The sequence below is a fragment of the Callospermophilus lateralis genome, chromosome 2 (assembly GCF_048772815.1).
Source record: "Callospermophilus lateralis isolate mCalLat2 chromosome 2, mCalLat2.hap1, whole genome shotgun sequence".
In the NCBI taxonomy this organism is placed as follows: Eukaryota; Metazoa; Chordata; class Mammalia; order Rodentia; family Sciuridae; genus Callospermophilus; species Callospermophilus lateralis.
In genome coordinates, this window is record NC_135306.1 from 166,229,507 (window position 1) to 166,246,920 (window position 17,414).

The 17,414-nt window shown below is 35.0% G+C and overlaps 1 protein-coding gene and 1 long non-coding RNA gene across 3 annotated transcripts in view; both read left to right on the forward strand.

Annotated features, from left to right (window-relative positions):
- The window catches only part of Nucb2 (nucleobindin 2), a 38,520-nt gene extending 28,829 nt beyond the window's left edge, over nucleotides 1–9,691 (forward strand). For both annotated transcript variants that reach the window (XM_076846957.2, XM_076846958.2), the window contains 4 exons: nucleotides 4,977–5,066; nucleotides 6,611–6,781; nucleotides 7,709–7,784; nucleotides 8,197–9,691. In XM_076846957.2, the coding sequence (XP_076703072.1) occupies nucleotides 4,977–5,066; nucleotides 6,611–6,781; nucleotides 7,709–7,784; nucleotides 8,197–8,204 (345 nt within the window). In that variant the 3' untranslated portion in view covers nucleotides 8,205–9,691. The remainder of the gene's footprint in view (nucleotides 1–4,976; nucleotides 5,067–6,610; nucleotides 6,782–7,708; nucleotides 7,785–8,196) is intronic.
- On the forward strand, nucleotides 9,692–17,196 carry LOC143392820 (uncharacterized). The gene is made up of 2 exons (XR_013090414.2): nucleotides 9,692–11,238; nucleotides 14,032–17,196. It is a non-coding gene; the product is annotated as an uncharacterized LOC143392820 (long non-coding RNA).
- The last annotated feature ends 218 nt before the right edge of the window (nucleotides 17,197–17,414 follow it).

The window sequence follows — 17,414 nt, forward strand, 5'->3', positions numbered from 1 at the left end:
AAGTTTAAGAGTATATGTTGTTTCTTTGGATTATTCAAGTTTTTGCAATAAATATTCCCATAAAATGAAAAAGTAAAGATAGAAAGTAGGTATTTAATTGGATTTTGCATTTTTTTCAGAATATTATGCTAGATTCCCTAAGTTTAAATAACATAATTTGAAACTATTTTTAAAAGATTAAGATGCTATTGCATATGAACTATAAAATCTTTTTTTTTTCTTTTCTTTTTTCAGTAATATGAAACAATGAAGCTCAACATTTGGCATTTTAAAAACCTACATTAGCTTTTACAGGTTGACCATCCTCAATTCAAAAATCCAAAATAAAGAATGCTTCAGAATTCAAAACTTTTTGAGCACTGATAAGATTCCATAAATGGGAATTTCATACCATGAAACTTTGTTTCTTGTACCAAATTATTTGCAAAATTGTATAAAATTACCTTCAGGCTGTGTATAAGGTGTATATGAGACATAAATGAATTTCATGTTTAGGCTTGGGTCCCATCCCCAAGATATTTCATTATGTATGTGCAAATATTCCAAAATTCAAAGAAATCCAATATCCCAAACACTTCTGATCCCAAGCATTTTGAATGAGGAATACTCAACCTATACTAAGAAAAATCACAAAATACCAACACATTAATGACTTGCAATAATAAATATTTAATTCTTGTTAATATTATATAAGCTTTAAAGGTTAATGTCAGATAGGTATGGCAGGGTTAGGCTGGCTTGGCCAAGTCTGGCCCAGCTAGGCTTGGCTCTACATGTCTTGTCATTTCTAAGCTGCAGGAATGGTCTCTATCTGGGTCTTATCTGGATCATAAGAAACTCCAAGTCAAACTCTGTATTACTTAAGACTTATGTTCATCTAGGATACACCTCACATTTACTTATTATAGCCCCTTGACTGAAGCATGTCTGGGTCAAGTCCCCAGTCAGTGAGAACTGGATGTATTACCTCTTACAGGATGGTTCAGCAAGTCATGTGCCATTGGGCGGAGGTGTATAATCCTATTACAGGAGGGAGCAATAGCTGGGAACAATAGCCCAAACCAACCAGGGTCTTAAAATTTTAATTTCTGTCCTTTCAAAGCAACTAGCCATATTTTTTAAAAATATATTTTTAGTTATAGATGGACACAATACCTTTACTTTATTCATTTTTTACATGGTGTTAAGAATCTAACCCAGTGCCTTACATGTGCCAGGCAAGCATTTTACCACTGAACCACAACCCCGGCTCCAACTAGATATTTTAAATTTGCCTGTTCAGTGAGTTTCTTCCCCCTCCAAATTAGGTGTCCAGACCAGGATGCATGCTTCTTATTAAATAGATGGTGGATGAGGCCCTTTGCAAATAGAATAATGATTGCCTAAGTACATCACTTGTAATAACTACTAAGTTCATAGCCCTGTTTTTTTCTACCATATTGGGATAGTGGACCGTGGCTGGAGATTAATATGGAAACATATTAACTTCAGTCTTCCAAGCACAGATTGCTAGCAGGCCCTCTGCTGGCAGTTGTATATTTCCCCTGAACATCCACTTCCCCATAATCAGAGTCTCACAGTTTCACATATTCTTCCCTCTCCTTATACCTTCAAAGACACTTCCCTTTCCTCCTTCTCCCCTCCCACTCCTCTCATTTTACTGAGAAAATAAAAGCAATCAAGAGAATTTCTTCATCTTTCCCCTATCAAATCTATCATCCAATTTGCATCTGTATAATTTATTTTGTCTTGTCTTCTGTTAATTGTAGATAAACTTTTGTTTTTCTTTTTTGGTAGTGGGAATTGAACCCAGGGGTGCTTTACCACTGAACTACTTCTTATTTATCTTGATACAGGGTCTCACTAAGTTGCTGAGGCTGGCCTCAAACTTTTGATTTTCTTGCCTCAGCCTCCTTAGTCTCTGGGATTAAAGACATGTACCTCTGGACCCCATTGTAGATAAACTCCTGCTGTTCCTATGGAAGGCCTTCTCTACCTGTGCACGAGGTCCCATTCAGTATCTCCTCTTGAAGGACTTTGTTCTTGCTGTTATCCTCCTTTTGCTCTTGCATAGTTTTTCCTACTCTATTATATCATTCTCATTAGGAGAAAAATATGACCTAGTATTTTTCACCTTAAAAACAAAACCATACTTGAACTTTTTTTTTTTTTTAAGAGAGAGAAAGAGAGAGAGAGAGAGAGAGAGAGAGAGAGAGAGAGAGAGAGAAGTTTTTAATATTTATTTTTTAGTTTTCGTCGAACACGACATCTTTGTTTGTATGTGGTGCTGAGGATCGAACCCGGGCCGCACGCATGCCAGGCCAGCATGCTACCGCTTGAGCCACATCCCCAGCCCCCCATACTTGAACTTATTGCTGCATTTCCATTCTTTCCTTCACGGCAAATTATTCTGTATAGTTGTTTACTCTTCCTGTTTCTGTTATTCCTCACCTTTTGTTTTCTTCACAATCTGTGCTGTAGCCTTCACCACTCCAATGAAATTTCTCTTGTCAGATGACCAATTCAGTTGTCTCATCTTACTCGACTCTTGTATTTGATACAGTTGATGCTTCATTCTTTCTTGAAATGCTTTCTTTACCTGGTGTTTTAGTCAGCTTTGTGTCACTGTGACCAAAATACCTGACAAGAACAACTTAGAGGAAGAAAAGTTTATTTGGGTTTCAGAGGTCTCAGTCCATAGATGACTGGCTCCATTGCTCTGGGCCTAAGGTGAGGCAGAACATCATCGAGGAAGGGCCTAATGAAGGAAAATGGCTCAGCTCATGGTGGGGTCAGGAAGGAAGCAGAGAGGAGGGAAAAGGAACCACAGGGAAGCTGCATCTTTCTGGAAAAGCCCCCAGTAACCTACTCCAGCCATGCCCCACCTGCCTACAATTACCACCCAGTCAGTCCATTCAAACTAGCATGGACTGAATAGATTACAGCTTTCAAAATCAAATCATTTTACCTATGAGTACTCCTGCATTGAGCTTTTAGGGGGTACCTTGTATCCAAACCATAACCCTTGGCCTTTGGGGAACCACACCTCCTTATAACTCACTTGCTCTTTCTTCTCAATTTTCCTTGCTGTCTGTCCCTCTTCTTCCCAAGTTTTAAATGTTGCAGTGCCCTGAGCTGTGTTCTCCTTTCTATCTTCTCTTTCCTTAGGTGATAAATGGAGTCCTGTGTCTCTGTGTATGCCCTGGTGAATTCAAAATTATTAATCACCAGTTTTTCCTTTTTCTGTTCTCCAGGCTTATATCTGTTTGACCTTTCCCATTTCATGTTTAATGTACTTCTTCACCATAACCAGGCCTGTTCCTCCCTCAACCTTATTCATTTCAGTGAATGAATTATGATTTATCTGGTTGTTCAAGCTAAGTCATTCTTAATTTCTCTTTCTTCATATCCTACAGCTAGTCTTCATTGATCTCCCTTTTGAATAAATCTGGAATTTGACCACTTTGTCCCGCGTATACTCTCTTGACTGGTGCTGGGATGTAGCTCAGTTGATAGAGTACTGTGTGAGATTCTGGGTTCAATTCCAAGTATTTCTTAAAAAAAAAAAAAAAAAAAGGCAATCTTCTGGCTGGTATCTCAGCTTCTGCATCTTACCTGCAATCACTTACCCACACAGCAGTACAGATGGCAGAGTAATCTCTTAATAAATTAGGAGATTAATAAATTAGAGTTTGGAATGTAACTCAGTGACAGAGTACTGCACTAGGCCCTGGTTGCATCCCCAGTACCACAAAGGGGAGAAAAAAAAGAAAAGCATAAGTCAGGTCATAGTGTTCTCTTACTCAGAATACTTCAGTGGCTTGCTGTTTCACTTAGAAGATGAGTCCTGTCTCATGTTGTAATGGTCATGGCATGATTTCACTCACCCTTGCCTTGCTCTCTGATCCCATGTCTCGAGACTTTGTCACACTCTACTCTGTCTACATTGGTCTTCTTGGTGTTTACCTCTCACCAAGGTTATTCTCATTTTAAGGCATATGAACTTAGAAGTTTCTTCTTCCTGGAACATTTTGCCTAGATCATCTCCTGGGCTCACTTTTACCAGATTTATTCTCAAGTGTGCTCAAATGTTCATTCTTTAGAAAGACCTCCATGACCCTCCTAATGAAATATTTGCCCTTTTTTGTGGTGCTTGTCCTGCCCCTCCTCCTTCCAAGAAAAAAACTTGTGATATGGGCATAATATGATGCAGGATTACTAAAGCCCACTGTTTGACTTCAGTGATTGTCACCTGAATATATGAGCTGTTAATGATGAATTGGGATCTTTGTTTCTTGGAAGTACCTCAAATATCAAATGAATTTCCTTGACTATTATAAAGTTAACCTTTGTAACTGAATTTGCCAGTCTGTATCAGTCATTAAGAGAATTTGGAGAAATAGTCAACTTTAGTTTTAATTTAGTTAGTTGTTTCTTTTTAAGAAAAAATGTTATGAGTACTTTTTCCTACATTTTAAAAATTTGTACCTTATAGTTGTACATTATGATGGATTTGCTGTTATATATTCATATATGCATACAACACACAATAGGGACTACTTTAATTAAACTCTTTTACACATGGCTAAAACAATACTCATTTGGAATGGTGATTTTTCTTGCCCAAGCATTTGATTTTTAGGAGGATTATAGGTATTTGGTGACAGAAGAAGACAGTAGCACTTAACCAGTCAGATTAGCTAACTCAAATGTTTTGATCTTTGGGTATATAGATATCTTGTATTTTAAAGTTTCATTCATACAGGATTGAAAGGTATTTATTTCCTAATTCTGTTATAATATTGAGTGTTTTTTTTTTTTTTTTTTTCTGTTTTCTGTGGAGGTTAGGGCAGTCCTAATTTTTATATATTATGTAGTAGCCTCCTTTAGAAGATAGTTACTTCTAATAATAAAAGAAAGATGAAATAATATAGAAATATTTATTTTATATTATACATATGTTTTTCTTTAATCAGGTTGATACTAACAAAGACCGACTGGTGACTCTGGAAGAATTTTTGAAAGCTACAGAAAAAAAAGAATTCTTGGAGCCAGATAGCTGGGAGGTAATAGAATCTACTTTAAATAGAAAGTATGGTTCAAGAAAGTCTGCATCAGTTTATTCAACTTTTAACTTTTGTTCCTTGTTGTGTTTGCATGTATAGTCTTGCTGTCTTGTTTTTTTTGTATAAAATGTCACTATAAAATAATGAACCTGATTCTTGGAAAGCTTGTAGTAATGGATCTGTTATGTATTAGCACATTAAAAATAATTAGAAGTCTTTATAAACATACTTCTTACTAAATATAAAATGATATACATTATTAAAATTTAAAAATATAGATACATTTAAAGAATAAATTAGAAGTTACTAGTAATTCTGTCATTTAAATGTAAACATTTAAATTATGCATTCTATTATGCCAATTTGGAATAGTACACAGCTCATGTATATGTAGCATATATGTAAACAGTGTATTATGCTATTCTTAATTTATAGATACACATATATTCACATTTATGTATTTTTTTATTTAAAGAATTTCTTTTTTTCTATTATTATTAGTTGTTCAAAACATTATATAGCTCTTGAAACATTTATGTATTTTTAAAAATGTTTTTGTTATATAAATGACTATATGTTCATGAAGTACTGCTTTTTATTTGATAATACTTCATGAACATTTTTCATTGTGATTTTCCAAAAACATGATTTAAGAAACAACTAGTTGGGCTGGGTGTGATGGTGCATGCCTATAATTCTAACAGCTCAGGACGATGAGACAGGAAGATTGGAAGTTCAAAGCCAACCTCAGCAACAGGGAGATGCTAAGTAACTCGGTGAGACTCTATTTCTAAATAAAATACAAAAATAGGACTGAGGATGTGGCTTAGTGGTTGAGTGCCCCTGAGTTCAATCCCTGGTACTACCCCCCACAAAAGAAATAACTACTTAACATATGGTTGTTTAGTTACAGCATAATTTATATATCCATTCCTCCAGGTTTATGTTTTAAGCAAAATTTAATATTTTACTATAATAAAAAATAGTATTATAGTTATCCATTTAATTAAACATTTGTGGGAAAACTGTGATGATTTCCCTGAGATTAATTCCCATGAATAGAACTATTCTCAAGGTTTCTGAAAACTTTTAGTTTCTCAATATATCTTGCCACATTGATTTAGAAAAGTATACCAATTTATAACTATATAAATGTGTATATACACAATTTCAAAAGAATAGTTGGGAGATATCAACCAAAATAAATCAAAGAAAGAATGTTGTGTTTTTTACATAAAAATAAAAATTGTCATTTAAATTATGTTTTTAATTGTCCAGAAAACAGGGTAGGGTGACTAACTGTTCTTGGTTTACCCAGGACTGAGGGGTTTCCCACGATATGGAACTCTTCATTGATAAAACTAGGCAGCTCTAGACAAATTGGAGCTCAAATGAATCATAAGTATATTTTTCTTATTTCCCATTTTTTTACCCAAAATATGTAATATTATAAATATATTTTTGTACTAATCATAAAATTTTAGAGCTGAATCAGACTTGGTTATTTCTAAGATTATTTTTTCCTCATTTTCTTTTTCTTTTAGACATTGGATCAGCAGCAGTTCTTCACAGAGGAGGAACTAAAAGAGTATGAAAATATTATTGCTTTACAAGAAGATGAACTTAAGAAGAAGGCTGATGAACTTCAGAAACAAAAAGAAGAGCTGCAGCGTCAGCATGATCAGCTTGAGGCTCAGAAGCAGGAATATCATCAGGTGGTATTTTGTGAAAGGATTATGACATTTGAATGAATGCTAGGGATTGGGAGTGTGGTGCAGTGGTAGAGTGCATGCTTGGCATGCATGAAGCCCTGGATTTGATCCCCACCTAGCACAGCAAAATAGCAAAAACAAAACCAAAAATAAGCGGGCATGGTGGCCCATGCCTGTAATGCCAGCAGATTGGGAGGTGGAGGGAGGAGGGTTGCAAGTTCAAAGCCAGCCTGAGCAATTTATCTAGGCCCTAAGCAACTTAGTGAGACCCTATCTCAAAATAAAAAGAATAAAAATAAAAAAGGCTGGGCCACCATATCTGGCTCTTAAACTTTTTTTTTTTTTTTTTGTGGTGCTGGCCACTGAACCCAGGGCCTTGTGCATATGAGGCAAGCACTCAAAGGGAAGGGAGGGGAGGGGAGGAGGAATGGGGGCAGAAAAGATGGTGGAATGAGATGGACATCATTACTCTAGTACATATAGGAGTGCACATATGGTGCGATGCTACATCACGTACAACAAGAGAGATGAAAAGTGCTACAGTTGTGTACAATGAATCAAAATGCATTCTGCTGTCATACCTAATTTAAATAAGTAAATTAATTAATTAAAAAAAGGCCTGGGGATGTTGCTCAATGGTTAAATGCTACCGGGTTCAAATCCTGATACCAAAACCAAAACAAAACAAAACAAAAAATAGATGTTAGGTGCTTTGTTAAAGCCTGTGTTTTTGTAAGATCCTTTTTCAATGTACTATTAGCTATTGTATTTTAAATTTTAGTATTTAAAAAATTACTTTGTACAATATTAATCTAAATTTTATAGTTTGAAAACAATTTTCAATTAGTTTTTGATGCTTTGTCAAAGGTCACATATATGTAAAAAATCAAATAATTCTTACTTTAAATATTTTCTTTTTCCATTCAACAGGCCATTCAGCAGATGGAACAGAAAAAATTACAACAAGGAATTGCTCCATCAGGAACAACTGGAGAGTTGAAACCACGTATGTAATTTTGTTTATTTTTTAGGAAAATACACCACTATAAATTTCAATCCACATTTATTACAGATAGAATATAATTTTAGATCTTTAAGATTTATGGTTTTTATATATTTGTAGAAATTGAGAAATTTGCATCACAGAAAAATGAAAGTCCTTCAAAAATTTTATGCATCAGCATTTTTGAAATGCTGTATAATTTGATAACCACATTTATGGTGAAATGATTTATTTCAACATTATTAATAATTTTTTTCTAATCAATTATATTGATCTTACCAAAGTATGTGTTTTTAAATTGTAATCTATGATTCAGTAAACATATTTTTAAAAAGACTTGTTAAATCTGTAAGTAAAAGAATATTCAGAATAAAGGAAGATATGTTTAAAATGAGAGCATATTTCTTTTGAACAGACATTTAAAGTTCCGAAGTCCACCAGAACTTGGAAGAAACCTGTTAACATCTGTTTCATCTTTTTACCTCCTTTCCTTGTTCTCCGCTCAATAAATATTTTAAAGCATATTCAGAATAAAGGAAGATATCTTTAAAACAGGAACACATGTTTTTGGACACAGACATTTAAGAATAAATCTACCATAACTAGGAAGAAAACACATTCATCATACCTCCCTTGTCTTCCCCTTGTTCTCCTTTAGTTTTTAAGTGGCCTCATGCCAGAATTTAATGAAACTATTATTAAGTGAGAAAGGTCTGCCTATTGCTTTGAAAATAAATACCTCTCACTTACTCATAAAGATAGATATTCTTTTATGGGTGCTTATTATCCCTTCTTTCAATAAATGTCTTTTTGATATTATAAATTATTCTGAAAAGACCATACTATTCTCCAGAGTTTCCTGATAACTTTTGCCTATTTTTAGCAAAAACTGCTGACAATTCTTAAAATGAATAGCTTTTTTCTATGAATTCAGGTTAGTTTTCATTTTTATTTTTTCTGTATACTTTATCATTTAAGATTAGGTTCTATTACTTATAACAGAAAACCAAAGATTATAGTGTTTTAAACAAAATAGAATTTCCCACCCCTTACATAGAAGAAACCTAGAAGTAGGTGGTTCCTCAGTGTGTGATTTTTTTTTTCATCTTTTAGTTCTTTTTTTTTTTTTTTTTTTTATTGGTTCAGTGTGTGATTTTTATCCTCAAGCTACCTCGGCTTTCACTGAGATTGCTATTGGAGTCTGTGGGGAAGGGCAAGGAAAGACTTTCCTCAGTTGAATCAGCTTGAGGCAATTTTCTACAACCAGCAGCACTTAAATTTACATCTCATTGGCTAGAACTAAGTCACAGAGCCAAACCTAGCTGGGGAGGCTGAAAAGTCCACACAGTAATGTGACTATCTAAAAGTTAGAGTTTTACTAAGAAGAAGGAAGGAGGAAGTGTTTGGTAGACAACTTATAGTTTTAACCTGAATCAGTCTAGCTACTGAAGTCTCTCTATATATTCTTTTTCTGAGACAGAAAATACTCCTCCCATCCCAAAGAGAAACCACCAGAAATCGACTCCATCATTACATATTGGTTCTAAGACCATCATAGCTGGATGTTTTCCCTTTCTTCAGGTTAGGTTATGGCTCCTTGAGTTATGACCACCTACTAACTGAAGGGCAAGTTTACTGCCCCCAAAGCACCACATACATAATGCATAGGTGTAGGGAAATAGCAAAACAAACAAACAAACAAACAAACAAACTAGCTTTTAGAAAAAGAAAGAATTGGAAATATAACGGACACTGATCCCTAGCAATTAAAAAGTGCTGCTTGGCAAAAATAGTAATGTCTGCTGTGATCATGGATATATTCCTTATTTTGCCCTTCAGGTAACCCCAGTTCACTTTTCTGAGAGGAAGTCCCTTATTTAATGTCCTCAAGTCCTTGGCTTTACCCTATAGGAGGCTTTTATTGACCATTAATTTTCAGGGACATGTCTGCATGGGAATTGGAAACTGGAAGGTCTTAGAAATTCACTTCCTACTATTATGGGCTTGGAGGTGCCAGGATCGTTTTAGATAATTAATAGCCACAGGCTGTTGCAAGCTAGGTTTGGTTGTTATTTGTTATTTTGACTCTTTGGCCAAATAGTTCTCCCCAAACTTAAGAAGTTTCTGTGTTTTTTTTTCCCCCTTCAGTTATTTCCATGAGTAACCACAATCAAAGACATTTTTAACTTAGTTAAAAGACGGTTTTTAAGAAAGAATCTCTTTATTTACTTGCTGGCTTCTGTGCTCTTTCCATCCCTTCGGTCTTAAACAAATGATACCTACTTGAGGCCCTTTCAGACTATAGTCTTGGATGGGATGGCAGCAGTCTTAATTTGATCTTTTCTCTGAGAATAGCTTCTATTACTAGGCAGAATTTTTTTTTTTTTTTCTCAGTCTTGGGGATTGAATCCAAGGACACTCTACCACTGAATTAACCCTTGGCCTTTTTTATTTTTGATTTTGACATAGGGTCTCCGTAGATTGCACTGGCAGGACTCAAACTTATGATCCTCTTCCCTCAGCCTCCTGATTAGCTGGGATTATAGGCACATACCTGGCTGGCAGAAAATTCTTAAGAGAAGGTTCTTGAAAAAGGTTATCAGCTTCCTCAGAGCCTTTACTGATATAACGGTTTCAGTTGGAGTGCAGTAGTAGTTGACTTTTTCAATTCAAAGAGACATAGATTTGGGGCTTTCTCAATTGATATTGTAGGCAGAGAGAAGTTCCCGCAGCAAAGCTGTCTTGCCTTGAATCTGCAGACTTGTGAATCTTAGCCTGAGTTGCATTTATCTTGATGCTTGGCAAGAAGCAGTCAGCACATGATAACCTTCTGAAGTCCTACCACTACTTTGTCAGATACCTTAACCTTGGTTGGCAGGAGGTCTCATTGCCCAAAGTCCTATTTCCTCAACTATGCCATTCCCCACCTTCTGACTTTTTTTTTTTTTTTTTTTTTTTTGGTGCTGGGGATCAAATCAACTGAGCTATGAACTCAGTGCCAACCCAATATTTAAGGTGCTTTTACTTTCTGCACTTTACTTTTAATTTTTACTACCAAATTTTTAATACCAAATTCTGTCTTTGTCAAGATTCTTGGTTGTAGTTAGTGGGATCTTCCTTCAGAAGATTATTCTGTATCTTTAAACAGAGGGTATTGATTAAGGAGTGTAGATAGCTCACAGAATCTTTGGGAGATTCTCAGATATCTTCTGAAGATACAAACCTAGGCTGGACTTCTAGAAACTACGTCACAAGAGTGTACCTTCAAAGGAGCTGCTGCCTTTGGAACAGTCAAGAAGCTGCTTGCCAGATCAGGAAGCCACTTGCTGGGTTAGAACATTGTGAATAATTGCCAACTCCAGAACCACACGACCTCTGCCATGCTCTGTGCCGGGAAAACGGATACCTCCTGTTCTGCTTCTCTCTCCATGTAACTCTGTTCAGAGGAAAACCTCAAGTGAGTGCTCCTGATTGATTGCACCAATTGTATCTGGAACCCTCACTATAAGGGAGTCTGGGAATTAACAGTGTTTGACTTTCCTACCTCTGTGTTACAAGAATGCATGTTAAAAGCAGGTTGAGCCAATCCACTCTAGAGCCTTATGATTTTTACATTGTTTCTCTTAACATTAATCATTTTTAAAAATTATTAGTCCTCATTTTAAGGATTTTAAAATAATCATTCATTCTGTTTGAAACATACCATAGACTTTCTTTCCCTTAAATCATCAATCTTAAAATTAAATATAGCAATTCAGAAAAGTTCTTTATATACTGCCTATAAGCACACATACATACAGAAACTACTCAATATAGTAATAGCCTCTGTTTCTTTAAAGATGGAGCAGAATTTCTATCTCTATTGTTTAAATTGTGGGCAATGTAGAAAGATGGTTTGAAACAACCTTTTATAGATGACTTCTGTGACTAGTGATAGGGTTGGTATTATCTTGGTAAACTTCTTTAGTTGGTGAACTGGGGTTAAAGTGGAAAGTAATTGAAAGAGAACTTTCTTTTGATGATTTTTTGACATGAGAATAATGAATGGATATTAATGTAGACATATCATTAGCATAGGTAGTTAGCTAATGATGAGCAGGAATAGGAGAAACAAGAGGGGACATCGGTAAAAAGACTCCTGACTGACGATTGACCCAGAGGACTTAATAGCTGTCATGTGATGCCATAAGGACATAATTCATACCTGTTCCACCCCTTTTGTGTGAGGGGGCTATAGAAGAAATCCATCTAAGGAAGATGGGAAGACTACTCAGAGTCACTGAATAGTACCATTGACTATGCCCTTTCCCCATATTCCACAAAAGGACATGTCACACTCCTCCGTAGATTGATAAGCACACATCATGTTCCTAGGATTGGGCATGCACCTGCAAGCTGCTCCAAGAGACAGCTGACCTTTATAAAAACTTCACCTATGGTGCTAGGCCAGAGAGAGGTACTCCAGTACATAGGCCTTTGCCCTCAATTTTTACACAGTGCAGCATATGACTTCCCCCTAATGGGCAGCAGCTGAACAAGGAACCAGCCTAAAGAAGTGTGCTTACTGCCACTCCAAGGTTTCACACCACTGCACCATATCCTAACAAAAGCTTACAGCCTAACCATTGCTGTGCATTTCTGTCCCTAGCCAGTCTGCCCACCCCTCTTTCTAGGGTATCTCACTTTCTCTTGTCTTTACCTCACCTTGCAATAAACTTGCTCTAATTACCATCCCTGCCTTGTTGTACTTGTTTCTGTGTCAGGCCAATTTTCCTAATCATAGGTATTATACCCGAGGACCCAGGGTCACTCTACAGGTGACTTTCAGCCTCTGGTAACAACATCTCACGGTTTCTAGCAAATTATTATAATTTATATTATCCAAAAAATAATTGTGAAACCTAAAATTACTTATGGACTTAAGTAATTCCAGTTCCGGGCATTTATGACTGAATGTTACTTCTGAGAAAATTGCAAATATTATTCTTCATAGTTAATAGAAAATATTGGAGAAAAAAAGTATTGGGGCTAAATTTAATTTATGACATTCTATTTATTTCTTTAGATGTTAAATAGCTTTGGCTTAGCTAACTAAGTGGTATGTATTAGTAATTTTGCGTTTTATGTATGAATTTTCCTGAAACATAAATTTTATAGTACCCTTAGGTATATATTATTAAATTTGATTTTAGACAGGTGCAGTGGCTCTACCTGTTCCAGTCATTTGGAAGAGAAAGTGAGGTAGGAGGATTTTTTGAGTCTAGGAGTTTGAAGCTAGATCGGGCAACATACCAAGACTCCATCTCAAAAAAGAAAAGAGCTGGGTGCAGTTGAAGCATACCTTTAATCCCAGTGATTTGGGAGGTTGGGGCAGGAGAATCACAAGTTCAAGGCCATCCTCAGCAATTCAGTGAGACCCTATTTCAAAACAAAAAAAGGATGGGGGATATAGCTTAATGGTAAAGTGCCTCTGGGTTCAATCTACAATACCCCTCCCTCGCAAAAAAAAAAAAAAAGAAAAATTTGTCGTTATTCCTTAGACTTATTTATTCGTTTTTAGTGTTGGGGATGGAACCCAGGGCCTTATGCATGCTAGGCAAATACTCTATCACTGAGCCACATCCCCACGTAAAAACTTTAATTCTTTCTAAGTGAAATAAGCCAGTCCCAAAAAAGAAAGGCCAAATGTTCTCTCTGATATGTGGACACTAATCCACAACAAGGGAAAATAGGGAAGGGAAGAATAGAAGTCCATTGGATTAGACAAAGGCAAACAAAGGGAAGGGAGTGGAGAGGGGAATAGAAAGACAGTAGAATTAACTGGAACATAAATTTCCTGTCCTTATATTTGAACACATGACCAGGGTAACTCTGCATCATGTACAACCATAAGAATAGATCCTAATTAGAATTTGTTAAAGTCTATGTATATATAATATGCCAAAATATACTTTAGTGTCATGTATATTTAAAAAGAACAAATTAAAAAATTTTTAAAAAAGCAGTGGTTAAAAAAAGTTCCTTTGAGACATGGCCATATATTTTTTACCAAGATTTGCTTACAACAGCATTATTTTTATGATAATGAACAGATTTATATTGCCATAAGCCTAAGTGCAAATCTTTTTTCACATATAAGAGAGTGTTAGTATTTTATGATAATGTGATTTTAAGAAATCTGTTTTTTTTAGGGCAAATTTTTGAGAAGCCCGGTTTGGTTAGTACATAAATTTTAATCTTTATCTTATAGCTGTGAGGTACAATCAAGAAGAAATTTAAAAAGAACCAGAATTAGATGATGAAATTCATCATGTTCATGCAAGAATTTTATCCTCTGAAGAAACTGCTGAAGAAGTCTACCTTCACTCTTTAACCACTGGTGCCTCAACTAAATACTTTTTAAATTCACAGATTTTATTGAAATTGGTAACTGAGGTATTAAAATGCAAAGTTTGCTTTTTCCTTCCTTGTGCATGATATAATCGAGACAGCAATGAGAACCTACTTTCTGAGATGTGGTATTTGAAGACAATTAGATCCTATTTTTGCTTTTCTTTTTTAAAACACAAAATATTATTAATAGAATCCAAATCTTTCCTTATCCACTTTTTAAATTATTATTATTATTTTTAATTTTTATTTTTTAGTTGTTGATAGACCTTTTTTTAAATTTATTTATATGTGGTGCTGAGAATCGAACCCAGTGCCTCATACATGCTAGGCAAGTATACAACTGCTGAGCCAAAGCCCCAGTCCCTTAATTTTATTTTTTAAATGAGTGATTATCTATGAATTCATAAACATTGCTTAGGGAATCCAAGTACTGAGCCAGAACAAGCAGCAATAGCAAATGGCAAAGACACCAGATTGAAAAATCTGGACTTACAGTTCAAGAGCTGCCAACCTGTTTAATGAAATAGCAAAACAAAACCAATGAAGCTTTTGATTTAATTGTAGGAATTTAAGAGTTATTCAAATATTGCCCAGAGAACTACATAGAAGAACAACTGCACTTCATATTTACAGGTATTTATAATTTTCACAGAGCTCTTAGTAAACATTTTAATTGATGTCAGTCATGTGCCCAAGGAGGATGAATGCCTCAGCTTGATTATCAGCTAGCTCTTGACTGGGTACTTCTCCCTACATAATCACCCATTTGGTTGCCCTCAAAGCTCTGCATGCCTCTGTAAACAAGTTTTGTTTTGTTATAATCTATTGTACACAATGGGTTTGACTTTTGCTGTGCAAATTTGCTTATCTAATTTTATTTATTTTATCTTTAGTACTAAGTATATTTGCCTGGCCTTTCCAGGTTTATGAATATATATACTCAAAATTAAAGTGTTCAAATATTTATTTTCCAATTCTTAAGATTTTGCTACTCAATGAAATTTTAAAATAAGTAACAATTTATTTTCTACATGATTTCAAAGTTATAACCTGTCCAAATGATTTAAAAATGAGAGAAAAAAATTCATCTGGTTTTCTTTGCCATCTCCCATGAAGCATTGTAGTTAACATGTTATGTTTTTTCTAGTCCATTTTAAATGTTCAGTTTTAGTGATGCCAAAGTATGTGCCATTGTATTAAGTTCCTACCCTCACTTTAGAATCCCTATGTGTGGGATATGAAACATACAACCCGGATATCCTGATTTTCTATCATGTCGCTGTATCTATATTGCTGTTCACTATGACTCTTCAATCGTTACAATGATTTGGGTTTGCTTTACTTCTTACCCTTTCTGTTCTTGGTGGTGTTGCTTTCTAAATATTTTCTTATTCAAGTGGTAATGTATAGATTATTTCTTTTTTAAAACATATTTATCATGTCCTTTAATGTTTTACACATTTTAATGGTAGTATTGAATGAAGCATTTTGCCAAACACGATCATTTAAAACCTCTACCATCTTTGTGTAGTGATTTCTTCTTGTTCTGTAGCATTGAATAATGTATTTTACAAGTTTGTCTTACTTTATTTCTTTGACTAAATCTCAGCTGTAATCCTTTGTGCATTTCTTATTTCTCTTGGTGTTTGTGTGTTTTCATTCTCTTTGAGACTCATTGTATGTTTCATTGAGATTCAAAGCTGATTTGGGGAGAAAGAAAAGCACCTCTGTAGATAGGTCAGCTTTTTTGAGCTGGCTAGGCAAACAGGCAGTTCTTCTTAAGTGGGTTCTGACCATTGGAGAGCACTTCTCACCCTGCAAGAGAATCTCTAACTCATGGCATGCATCTTCCACTCCTCACTCCTCTTTGACAGAGTGAGCCAGCTATGGATAGATATGTAACAGACTGTGATGGATGTCCCTTGCTCAATTCTTTTTTTTTTTTTTTTTACTCTTTTTAATAATAGTTTTAAAAATAAGCAAAAGCCCATCCACTGTAATTTTTATACCCCACCAAATGTTCTCTGTAATATCATTAATAAAGAAAAATGTTTTTTGGTACAGTAAAACCAGGACATGAATTGAGCAATCTCTGATTAGAAAAGAAGTAGCATAATGTGTTTTTTTCATTTTCTTTTTTCCATATTTTTATTGGTGAGTTATGTTATTCATAATGATGGGATTCAGATTCATTGTTACATATTTGTACATGGATACCATAAGCATAGTGTGTTGTTTCTTCATTACATTTGATGACCTGAGTTTCAATCATGTTCTTTTTCCTTCCTCGGCACTCTCCTATTTTCACAGCCCTCCCCCCTTTTTTTTGAGACAGAGTCTTACTGTGTTGCCCAAACTGGCCTTGAACTCAAGATCCTCAGCCTTAGCCTCCCTAGAAGGTGGCATTATATGCATGCACCACCACTCCTGGCTTATTTCTCAGTTTTGTATTAACTTTTCCACTCTTGCATTTCTCATGTACTTCCTTATTATTAGAGAAAGTTTTAAGAGATACAGAATATTATAGCACCATTTTCAGACTTAAAATTTCATAATAAGCTTCATGGGACTTATTGCCAGGGCTTTCAGATAAATTCTCCTCACAATTCAAAGCTATTCATCTTTTCTCTAAGGGAGTCTGATTTATTACTAATTAAGATATGGTAACTTTGTTTAAAACAAATTGATTTTTTGAAAGATTTATATAAAAGGTAAAAAAGGCTAAATATTTTATTCTAAGGACAACACCTTGAAGTCAGTTAATACCCAGAGCGACTGTTTCATTCTTCCGTGGTGACATAGTTTTATCTGCACCTCTCCTTCCCAGTTCACAGCCTAAGAATTGAAAAACTTGGAGGCGGAAGGTGAAGAAAGAGCCCCTCTTGAGTGAAGGCGGGTCTTCTGAAACCAAGATCTTTTAGTACACATAATAGCCATTGTAACTCTAAAAATAGCTTCTGTTCAGTAAATGCTATGTACCAACTTGTATAGCTTCTGATTAAAGATCATTTTTTGGATGGAATATGTGTATTTATGTGAAAGCTTGTAAAAATAAGTTTGAATAGAAGACCATACAGTGTCTTCCGAAATTAAAACAGGAAAAAAGATTTTTTTCATTATTGCTTTTCATTTTAATGATGGAAACTAGTACTGAATGTATAATGCATATTTTTCCATTATTATGTTTTAACACCGATTTAATAAGATGATTTATACATCCCATTTTAAAGTTAGGCTTTT